This window comes from Callospermophilus lateralis, chromosome 6, assembly GCF_048772815.1.
Source record: "Callospermophilus lateralis isolate mCalLat2 chromosome 6, mCalLat2.hap1, whole genome shotgun sequence".
Classification (NCBI taxonomy): domain Eukaryota; kingdom Metazoa; phylum Chordata; class Mammalia; order Rodentia; family Sciuridae; genus Callospermophilus; species Callospermophilus lateralis.
Window position 1 is genome coordinate 23924601 of NC_135310.1, and position 12307 is coordinate 23936907.

Here is a 12307-nt window from a genome sequence, read left to right on the forward strand (position 1 = left end):
CTAAAGAGCAGGCAAAGCCCATTATTAACTGATTAAATTTTTATAATTTTTACTAAATTTTTATACTTTTTTTTTTTTTTTAACTTGGAGCGATTACTATAGCTTGAAAAATACTTCAAAACTTGTTACACCAAGAATCCTGACCACAATCCTGGAGGGTATCCTACCTATTGAGAGACCTCATCTCAGAGGCTCAGGGATTCAGTCCATGGTGGGGGGTAGCTGGGGCCCAGGACTTGAGGGTCAGGTCACACCCTCCAAGTATCATGTTCATCACCCACTCCCCAAGTCTTTTTCAAACAAGCCACGCTCTCTTCCCTTCTCAAATATAACGATTCTCATGCTTTTTAATCATATTCCACCCCGGCAGATGACCACGGTCCTTTCAGTCAGCCACCACGTGGCCTTGTGTTTGCCTTCTCATGCAACCTTCCCAGGACCTCACCCCGAAGGGGAAGAATCATCACCTTTATTTTTCTGCCATCAGCCCCTCCCCAGAGTAGGATATATACCAGGTGCTCAAAGTTGACCAAATAGGTGAAAGAATAAAAAATAATGGAAGACATCAGCACCCCAACTGGGTTGCAACAAATGAGCCAGAGTTAGGGAGAACCTCCTGAGAGTGTCATCAGATGGCCACTCCTCCTCCCTCTCCCTCCTCTCCCCGTCACATGTGCGCATGCGCACTGGCGCACACGTCCAAGATGATTAGAAAGTCTCTTGCCTGTGCTTGGGAGGTTGAGGCAGGAAAATCCCAAGTCATGAGTTGTTCCAGGCCAGCCTCGGCCACTTAGTGAGAATCAGTCTCAAAATGAGGGGCGGGGGGTGGGGGTGGATTAAAGAGCTTGGGATGTAGTTCCATGGTATAGCACCCCTGGATTCATCCCCAGTAACACAAAAAGTATTTTAAAAAATAATAAAAATATTTTCTATCAAAATTGTTAAATTATAAAATATAATATTTTATATAAAATGATATCATATTCAAATATAACATTTTATATATTTTATGTTATAAAATGTTATCTTTTGTGTTTTAAAATGTCATGTTTTGTGGTATGTATCATTATATTGCAAAAATATTATATATGTGTGTATATATAATACCCAAAGCTTTCAGCCAGCATTGTCCCATGAGGATACCCAGAAGAGCCACCTGCTCCCCAGAGGAACAGCTAGAGCTTCTTCCAGATGACGCCCGGTTCTGAACACACCACCCCCTCCCACAGCAGAGGGAAGCTAAGCCTAACCCCACCCTCCTGTTGCCCAAAGGAAGCCTTTCACGGCAGGTGCTGAGCCCTTCCTGCCTGGCAGCCGCAGCTGGGGCTGGGGCACAGTGCAGTCAGCCCCTCTCCTCCCCAAGGTGTCAGTAGGAGGGGGATGAATAACATCCCCTTTTGCCCCTCCACCGTGGCTCCACAGTAGGCACACCTGGATAGCTTCTAAAACGCTTCAAAGTCAAGGCCTCAGGCCAGTGACATCAGGATTCCTGGCTGGGGGTCTTCAGCTCACGGTGGTGTTTCTAATACTTGGTTTTGAGACTTTTAATCTGTCCATCTAAAAAGGAAATAGCCAACACAGATGTGGAGTCCTGTCAGACAACAAGGGAGCAGGAAGGGTGGCAAGAGAAGCAGGCAACTCCCAGGAGCAGTTTCCTGAACAGGGGAAACTTCCAGACACAAATCATCCGGGCATTAACAGATGCCTAGGTGCCCCAGGATGCCTCCCAAGGATCTTTTTCATTTCACATTTTCAATTTATTTTTTAAACTTTGGTCTCCCTCTGAATACTTTAACCACCAGTGAAATGTTATTTTTAACATTAGACATCATTACCACTAATAAGATCACCAAAGACATCTACACTACAGAAATAAACAAATAACAACACAAAAGAAAACCTCGGCTCCATAACAACCTATGAGGAGATGCTGGACCCTGGTGGAATTTCATATTGTATGCACACTAGTTTGGTTTTCTATTTTTATTAAAATAACATGCCCTGAGATACTTTTTTTTTTTTTAATTAAAAGAAATGCTTTCTATTTTCCTAAAGCCTTGACTGGCCAGAGAAGAGGAAAGAATGCTATCTAAATAGACCAGAAATCAACCAACACAGCATTTAAATATATTTAAAGTTGTAGTCCACTCACTTGAGTTTGCTTGCTATTTAAAGGTTTGTCTGTATTTTTCTTCTAATGGTCTTGTAATTTCAACCACTCTAGCTACCCAGACCCTCTGTAGCAAGACAGTAAGACAAAAACTAGCCAAGACTGCAGACACTATTCATTCTAAGGAAAGAAAGGATTAAGCGAGAATACAAAGAAATCTTAGAAAGGCTACAATGCTGCAACCAACGGCTGCTTCTAAGCATAGGGCTTTAATTTGGCTCCACGGAAGGTATTTCAATTTTGTGTTGGGGCCACATCATTCTTCAATAAGAGAATAAAGTAGGAGCCAATGAGAAGAACTACAGCCAGTGATATCCTGTGACACTTGGCCAAGAAACCAAGCTCACTAAGAAGCTATAGGCTGCTTCATTCATTTTCATTTAAATTTGCTCTGTGCTGTGGATATTTACAGCACGCACTCACCATCTCATTCATATGGATCTCGAAAGGAAAACATTAAAGGAAAGAGTAATTTTTTAAAAAAAAATGTTTTTTAACTCTAAGTACCCTACAAAATTTTCCCGGATGACAATATTCATTCATGAACTATACGGTCAAACAAAACACATTAGTTGAATCTTTTTCTCAGGAAGCTCATAGGACAGTACACACATACATCCATTAAACAAGATGTGGATGTCTGAGCCGGACACAGTGGCGCATATCTGTAATCCCAAAAGCTCAGGAGGCTAAAGCAGGAGGATCCGGAGTTCAAAGCCATCTCAGCAATTTAGTGAGGCCCTAAGCAAAACTTAGTGAAACCTGTCTCTAAATTTAAAAAAAAAAAAAAAAAAAAAAAAGTTTTTTAAAGAAGAATTGGGGATGTGGCTCAGTGGTTCAGCACCCCTGGATTCAATCCCTGGTACAAAAAGAAAGAAAGAAAGAAAGAAGGATATGGATGACTAAAGTTAACCAGAGAAAAGCACAGATGACACTCCTCTATGACACATTTGCATGTCCCCTGGACAAGCCATACCCAACAAAACCCCCATTGATAATGCCTCCCCAAAGTACAAATGACTAATTCTGCCCTTTCTCAGAACCGAACTACAAATTTTTTAAAAGTAAAATGCTTTCTCCACCAAGAGACGAGAGCGAGTACCATATGGGATGAGGTCTATCAATATTCAACGCCACAGAGGAAACTCCCTCTGACAGTGAGCAGCCAACACAGAGCAAGCTGCTTTGAAAACAGCGAAGCACACTAGTCACAACAAATTTAAGGCTCCTTGGCGCTCTTCTTCCAATAACTCTGGCAAGTTGTCACCTTCAGAAGTGCATTCTGAAGCCCGCGGTGCTGGTCTCCCCTGCTCAGGGTACACAGGCGTCAGGAAGGGCAGGCCTGTCACCGGCCCTGGGGCCTGCCCTCAGCAGCTTGGTTATTTAACAAATTCGGCTCAGTGAGTGAAAGAGAGAGCTCTGCCTTGGCTGACATCCTCTTTTCGAAACCTCGCTGGCCAGGCATCTCAGAAGTTGACAAACTTACCTGGTATTCGCTTGCAAGCTTGCAGAGCGGCTCGCCCCGGCAAATCAAATCTGCACTTCTTCCAGTTTAGTGCGGTGGCTGTCGGGCGGCTCATCACCTACATTTGCTGAGATGATGAGGAAAAGGATGCAGAGGAAGTGGACAACCAAAGCGGACTGCGAACTGCACACTGGGATGTCCTGTGTTTTTTTTTTTTTTGGTGGCTTTTATTTTTCCCACGAGAGGATCTGACTAAACCTAACCCAACCTCCCCTGAAGACAAGACAGGAAGTTACACTCTGCAGTCAGTGAAAACTCCTTAGGTAGTTTTTTTTTTTTGTTATTGTTTTCCTTTCTTTTCTAAGTCATGCGAAGGGCCTTTGAAGGTTCCTGATCTACTACAGAGAGATGATGACTTTTCCTCCTGTTTGGGCAGTGTCCGGTGGCGAGGGGCACCCACCCCGTCCCTCCCACTAGGTATATAAATAAAGGCATTTGCCCTCCTGACTCTGCCATTGGCCTGAAGAGTCTGGTTAAATATTAACTGTACTTCAAAGAATAACTCAGACTTATTATTTCACTTTAGTGTCCACATATTCCTTAGGGAAATGAAAGTCAAAATAATTGCTTCTTAATCCCTTGTAAATTGTTTTTATGGAAAGAATAAACTTAACCACACAGAATTATAAGATACAAGGTAACCACTTTGACTCATATTTTCCATACTATTCTATGTTGAGTATTTGCCACAGTCTCTTGCTATCATTATGCACATGCTATCCACACATATGTAAAAAGCAAGAAACATCATTATTCATATTATTGCACCTGCTTTCTTTATCTTTATCTGATTTTTCTCTTTTCTGCTTTGAAATAAAAACTTTCTTCTTGTTGCAAAAACTTTCATTGAATATGTACCCCCATCAGAATGCAGACCAGTTGGAATTAAAAGGCTGCTGAATTTTTGCTGCTGGCTGAGGTATAGAAAAAGAAAAGTCTACAGAGCAGAATCTGAATGGCCTTGGCACAAATATTTCCTTTATGCTTCAACCTCTGAATCTGTGAAATGGGACAGTGACCTCGGCTTGTTGTCTCATAGGTTTGTTGTGAGGATAGAGAGACACAGTGGAAAGTACAATGATACAGATTATGTCAAATAATCTAAGCCCAAAATGGGTAACAATTTTATGGGTATACAATTCACATGGTATATGCAATTCCCCACTGACAGTGTATAATTCAAGGCTGATCAGCATGTCCACAGAACTATGGGGATGTGGCTCAAGTGGTAGCACGCTCGTCTGGCATGCGTGCGGCCCAGGTTCGATCCTCAGCACCACATACCAACAAAGATGTTGTGTCTGCCGATAACTAAAAAAATAAATAAATATTTAAAAAAAAAAAAAGAAAGAAAACTTCATCCAAAAAAAAAAAAAAGCAGACAACCTTCATGCCCTCTCCTCACCCCCTGCCCAAGGCAGCAACTAAAATGTACTTCTGTTCTCCACAGATTTGCCTGTTCTAGATATTTTATATAAATGAAATCACTCAAGATATAGTCTTATATGACTGGCGTATTTTTCTTAGCATGTTTTCAAGATTCTACATTGTAATATGTATCAGTGTTTGATTTTTATGACTGAATAACATTCCATTACCAGGCATGGTAGCTCAGGCCTATAATCCCAGCACTCGGAAGGCTGAGGTTGGAAGATCTCAGCAACTTAGTAAGGCCCTAAGCAACTTAGCAAGACCCTGTCCAAAAATAAAAAATAAATTATTATTTGGTACTAGGGTTAAATCCCTAGCACCAAATAATAATGATAATAATGTTCTGTTACACAGATAAAATACATTTTACCAACTCATTCATCAGTTCATGGATATTTGGCTTGTTTCCATCTTTTTGGCTAATATGAATCTTTTTTATGTTTTGCACATCTGGGAACACATCTTATATGTGGGCATATGTTTTCATTTCTCTTAGAGCTACATCTCCTGGAATGGAATTGCTAGGTAAATCTATGCTCATACCTCTTGAAGAACTACCAGTTTTCCAAACTGTACCTTTGTACATATTCATCAAATTCTCTACATCCTCACCAATACCTGTTGCTGTCTCTTTTTTTTATTATAGCCATCCTAGGAGGTATGAAGTGGCATCTCAATGTCATTTCATTTCCTTGGTGGCTACCAAAGCCCAGTTTGATCAGTACCCTGAAATGGCCCTGTTCTCAAAGGAAGAACTAAATATTCAAAACAACACAAAATGAGCACTAAGATATGGTCACCATCTGATCAGAATGGACCTTGGCAACAGCACGCAATATCCTGCTATGTCCATCTTTAGCAGTGGCCAGTTCCAACAGGCATCAAAGAATTCCAGCATTTTTACTGGCATAGCTGTCCAGGTTCCTACCCACAGAAGATCAGGGGCCTTCAGGTTTGCATCTCCAGGAGGGGGCTGCTTAAGCACCTCCTCACCAGAGGGTTGCTTCTGAAATCTCTTAAGAAAATGAAATTCTAAAGATAAACATGACATTTCAATCCATGACCAATCCATCTTTTCCACCTCTCTTTCTGTATATATCTCATATATAGAAATAAGCCCAATTAAAGCAGCCTTTTGTGAGTAAATAGTTAGAATTATTTTTAGGAAGAAATTTTAGGCCAGATGTGGTCCAAGATGGAGAATCTCAAAAACACTGAAGGTAGTCAAGGGGATAACAAGCCAGGCACAGTGACGCACGCTTATAATCCCAGAAGCCAAGGAGGCTGAGGCAGAAGGATCAGGAGTTCAAAGCCAGCCTCAGCAAGAGCAAGGCACTAAGCAACTCAGTGAGACCCTGTCTCTAAATAAAATACAAATAGGGCTGGGGATGTGGCTCAGTGGTTGAGTAGTTCAATCCCTAGTAACAAATCCCTGAGTTCAATCCCTAGTAACAAAAAAAAAGGGGGTGGGAATTAAAAACTCAGGATCTAGACCCTAGCAAAAATTTCCCCTTCCCTGTCAAAAGATGTAATTCTTTCTTTTTTAAAAAATCTATTCAAAGAGATTATCACATTTTTCAGATTTTACTTTGTTTGAATAGATTTATGTATAATGATATTAAGTACCTCTTTCCTAAAACATCCTATTTGGGATTTAAATTTTTAACCCCTAAAATAAAACTCAACAGAACAAAATCCATATACAACAAAGAAAATACCAAAAGGGAACAAATTTTCAAAAATAAAAACTTTTTAAAAAAATATTCCAGTGTAAGGCCCCAGGCCTCACAACATGGATTAATAATAGAATTCATCCATCCCCTAAAAACTTTTCCATGTCCCAAGGCTGCACTATGTAACTCATTGTTTTCATTACTTCTTAGCATACAGCTAACTATGAAACTGACCGATGAACTTTCCTCTGTCAAATAGAACTTTCCATTGTGGGAAATTTCTAGAACATTCATATTAAACTAAGAGAAAATGTCATCATGGCTCAGGAGCAAAGAAGATCGCATAACTTCTGAACCAGCTTCTACACAGGAAAAGCAGACCACTGAACAAGTATACAGGCTTCCCTGGAATCTCTCTCAAACCTTGGCCATGAAGAAAATCAGGAGCTATCATCAGTTTACCAAAAGTTTTCTGAAGGCTCTTCTAAAAATATCTAGCAGGAGGCACCTTTGAAAACCCATGTGACATTAGAATCCACTCTTCACAGATCTGCTCTTCTGCTAGATTACACAGTGGCCTCGTTTCTAGTCCTTGTGAAATCAATAGACCATTTATGTTGCAAGTATCTGTCTAGAGTATGCACTTTCTTATTCAATCTGGGGTTGACAGAAGTAATCAAATTTTGTACATATCACTAGCTCTATTATAGCTCAACAGCAACTGGCTGCCAGCCTCGTCTACTCTCATCAAAAGGGAAAGAAAAGAGGAGAGTGTAGAGAGAGTCTCAAATCAGCTGAAACCACAGGAGGCGGTAGAAGGGAGAGAGTGAAGCAATGGCTTTCCAGACGAATCCTCTCTCCAGGAGGGAAACACGTGCCCAGGAGCATCAGCGTGGCCCAACCCAAGCCAGCTGACTTGGCCATTGAAGGCACACATTTTTGTCATTCTTCCTGTTATCTGCAAACCCTCTTGGCTTTGAACACCCTATTATAACTGTCAGTCCAAACTAATGAACCCACTCCTGACCTGCAGAGCGGCAGACAGGAGCTAGCGCCAAACCACACCCTCCAACACCAGGGAGATGAAATGCAAGGAAGAATGCGGCGCCTCCCAAGAACTTCACACACCACTGGCTCCGTTTCCTGACTCCTCTTTATGTGCACTTAAATTGGAGTCAAATATTTTTCTCAAATCAGAAAATGTTTCATTAATCTTGTGATACAAACCAGATTAGCCTAAAAAAAAAAAAGAGTGAGAGAGAGAGAAGGAGGTGGAAATTTGACTTTGAAATTTTACTTGATAAGCACTTTTAGAATTCTAATTTCGCATGAAAACCAGGCTCCTGCTAACAGATAGTTAACAGAGACTTCAAAGCAACATGGAGGAGACCACCCCCGCCCCCATACGATGACAATTTTACTGTTCCTTTAAACTTTCTACCTTGAAATCATCTTATAAAAGAAGTTGTACCCAGAATTCTCACATGCCCTTCCTTCAGGATCCCGGGGGTACTCTTACATAATCAGAGGATAAAGATGAAAACAGAGAATCAACACCAATGCCATACAAAGAACTTATCTACAGATGTGATGCAGATTTCTCCAACTGCTGTGAAATCCAAAATCCCACATATAAGAGGCACTCGAACAATCCAAGACACATCATTTTTGATGAATCATGGCATCTCTAATGAGTGCTTCTGGCCCTCCAGAAAGTGCTGCTTCTCTTCATGTCAATGAGATGGTGTCATTCACCTTTGAGTCGTCCAGAGGAGAGGTATTCTTTTCCCAGTTCTTCCCTGTGTGTGTGTGTGTGTGTGTGTGTGTGTGTGTGTGTTGGTACCAGGGATTGAACTGAAGGGCACACAACCATTGAGCCACATCCCCAATCCTATTTTGTATTTTATTTAAAGACAGGGTCTCACTGAGTTGCTTAGCACATTGTTTTTGCTGAGTCTGGCTTTGAACTTGTGATCCTCCTGCCTCAGCCTCCCGAGCCTCTGGAATCCCTCTGTGTTTTATCTGTCAGTCTCATTTATCTGTCGGTCTCCCACAAACTTTAAAACATCTCTAGATTACTTATAAAACCTATTACAATGGAAATGCTACATAACGAGTTCTCCTACTGTCCTGTTTACAGAATAATGACCAGGAAAAAAATACAGGTGAAATAGCTTCTAAAACCCTTAACCCAAACTTCGGGCCAGAGAGCTCTGAGTTAGAATCATTCTCATTTCAGAAAAGATGTACAGCACGATTCATGGATTATATTAGAAACAGAAAACTGCACAATCCAGGGAAATTTCCCTTAATCAAACATGTCAGTATTTCTGCAGTCAAGACGTTTTACGAACCATGAGTGGGATCAGAAAGGATTTTGAAAGAATCCCAGCAGGTCAGATCAGGCTTTGCCACCAAACGAGTTCAGGGCAAGCTCAGGTCTAACTGCCAAATCAACTACAAAGAAAATACCTTTTCAGTTCCAGAGCCCTTTTGGGGTGTTTTCTGTAACGGCAGATGAAGGATCATGGATTGGCAACCATGCAATCCACAGTCCTGCCCTCCTCCCACACACCCTTCCCACACCCTTGTTCACCTGGTCTCCAGGTCAAAGTCACCTACAGGGTTCCACCTGCCTCCAGCCTCTCTTCACTCCAATTCACCCTCCCATGGAGCCCCCAGAGTGATGTTTCTAAAATACCTGCAACTTCCTAGTTCCAAAATCCTTCATGGTTTCTCGTAAGGATGCAGGGTAATCTTCACCAGCTCCACCTAACTCCCCACAACCTGAACCATGTCCCTTGACTGCACTGACCCTCTACATAACGCCACACTGAAGAAGGATACAAGTATAACAAGGCATGGTCTGTCCTCCAGTCTCTTAGGGCCCAATGAACCCAGTTATGTATTTATTTAGCAACCGGGTTTGAACCCAGGGGCAGGTCTCACTAAGCTTTTGAGGCTGACCTTGAATTTGTGATCCTCCTGCCTCAGCCTCCCCAGTCACTGGAATTACAGGCATGTGCCACCATGCCCAGCTAATTAACCCTCTTAAATATTTTCATCAGAGTAATATTTTTTTAGAATACTTCGGGATCTCAGGGGATGGTTCCAAGATCTATGGCAGATATCAAAATCCATAAAGGCTCAAGTTCCTTTATAAAATGTTATAGTATTTCCATGTGTCTTATGCTCATCCTCCCACAAACTTTAAAACATCTCTAGATTACTTATAATACCTATTACAATGGAAATGCTACATAAATAGTTCTCCTACTGTCTTGTTTACAGAATAATGACCAGAAAAAAAAATCTCCACATGTCCACTACAGTGTAATTTTTTTTTTGGCAAACATTTTTGAACCATGATCAGTAGAAGCCATGAATATCAATATGAATCCCATAGATATGAAGGGCTGAACTGGGATATAGCTCAGTTGGTAGAGTGCTTGCCTTGCATGCACAAGGTTCAATACCAATAGTACAAAAAAAAAAAAAGATATGAAGGGCTGATTATACAGCTTTTATAACACTCACGGGGCATGTCAGGATTTTTTAATTCATTCTTGTCTAGCTAGGAAATTCTACTCTAGTTCTTGATCACAATAAAGATTATTAACAAAATCCTCTATGTCAACATGGAAAATCATTTTTTGCATGATTTTAATAACATTTCTAAAAATATTACTGTTGATATGGTTAAAACAATCATTTTAAAAATTAAAAAAAGCAAAGTCTGGAAAAACTTTTTTAAAAACAAGCAGACCCAAAAAAGTAATGTCAAGGATGTTATTTAATGGGCTGAGTTATTTCTCATGAGATTATTTTTCCAGAGCACTAAGATATAAATAAAATCTAAAATCATGCCTTTATTTCCATATTTGTGTACTCATAGAATCCAGTGACATTATCATCAACAAAATTATGTTAAAGACGGTCAAAGCAAAGATCCCACCACCAAACCTTAGAAATCACCCTTAACCACAGAAAGGCCAATCTCCGGTGTACACTTTAAGGAACAGGCCAACAGAAGGAGGGAAACCACATTAAGGTAGTAAGGTTTATTTTCTAATGTTAAAGGTATTTACTTGGAATAACAAATTAAAGGGAAAATTCCTAGAAATCGTTATTTCAGGATTAAATTACATCCTTTCTTACAATTATCTCAGGAAAGCAGTAAGTTGAAGAGGTAGACACCGATCCCAACAAATCCACAGTGACATGGAAGGAGGCAGAGGGCAGGGTGTGCAGCTCCGCCCTCCACCCAGGGAGGAGACACGGGCTCTCAGGGGGAAACTGGTACAACCCAGGCTGGCCCTCCTCTCACAGCAGAGTGAGTGTGTGTGTGTGTGTGTGTGTGTGTGTGAGTGTGTGTGTGTGTGTGTGTGTGGGCACGCATGTGTGTGTGTGGGCACGCATGTGTGTGTGTGTCGCTTCCAAAACAAGTGGTAATTGCCTGAAACCCACTGAGGTGGACATCCAGTGGCTGACCGTGACCACAATAAAGCAGGCCAATGCTGCGTGCAGCCAAGTGAGGCCACCACTTGGCAAAAGCAGGATGCTATCTGCAACGACCCTGGGAGGAAGCCCACAAAGCTAAATGCTTAAAGGTCCCTGGGATGGCCACTCCAGCTCAAACGCCTCACTCTAGTGTCAGGAAGGCAGGCCACTGCCAGAGTTCTTCAGGAGGCAAGAAGAGTTACTTAAGGAGACAGAAAAAGAAATAAAAAATACTTACTGAAAAGGAAAGAAATTTAGAATTTTTTCTTAAAGTGTAGGTGCTTTTTCTGAACTGTCTGCGTGTTTTGTTTTTTTTTTTAAAGAGAGAGAGAGAGAGAGAATTTTTTAATATTTATTTTTTAGTTCTCAGCAGGCACAACATCTTTGTTTGTATGTGGTGCTGAGGATCGAACCCGGGCCGCACGCATGCCAGGCGAGCACCGCTACCGCTTGAGCCACATCCCCAGCCCTGCGTGTTGTTTTTATAGATTAGTGGGCAACCTGCTGGGCTGTGGAGTGAAGGACAGAAAGGGAGTTTTCCTGAAGCTCATCTGTTGGCTTTGTGAAGGAAACTCTCCAATTTCTAAAGAATGCCACAACTTTCACTTCATGGTAAGGGGTGAAGAAGAGAAGGAAGCAGATTATTGTCTGCTGCTAGCAATAATAACGTGGTAGGAGAAATGACCAAGTATTGTATCGCTTATGGATAAGGGTGCTCATCAGAGTTTCCTAGTCACCTGCAGTGACAGTCTCCACCACTGGCTCTCTGCAGCTAAGGATACTGATCTGGCAGGTCTTGGCCACTGTTTACTGGCATTCATTCAACTGGCCCATGGAGACACTGGCAGGTGGCTCAAAGTTGTCACCATGCCATTCCCCACTCCATGAGGCAGCACTGTCTGTTTAGAACTGGCTTCCACTGGGCACCACCCACTGCAGTCACATACACCTGCACCTGTACACAGCTCAACCTAACCACAGGGTGGTTTCTTTATTCATGCAAATGTC

At 41.6% G+C, this 12307-nt stretch overlaps 1 protein-coding gene across 5 annotated transcripts in view; it reads right to left on the minus strand.

Moving 5' to 3' along the window:
* Nucleotides 1–12307, minus strand: part of Utrn (utrophin) — a 508059-nt gene that overhangs the window by 447507 nt on the left and 48245 nt on the right. For 2 of the 5 annotated variants that reach the window (XM_076858169.2, XM_076858168.2), the window contains exon 1: nucleotides 3657–3849. The exons of 2 other annotated variants lie outside the window; for them this stretch is intronic. In XM_076858169.2, the coding sequence (XP_076714284.2) occupies nucleotides 3657–3750 (94 nt within the window). In that variant the 5' untranslated portion in view covers nucleotides 3751–3849. Of the gene's footprint in view, nucleotides 1–3656; nucleotides 3851–12307 lie in introns of those variants that run through there. One more of the 5 variants, XM_076858172.2, reaches the window with a different exon arrangement.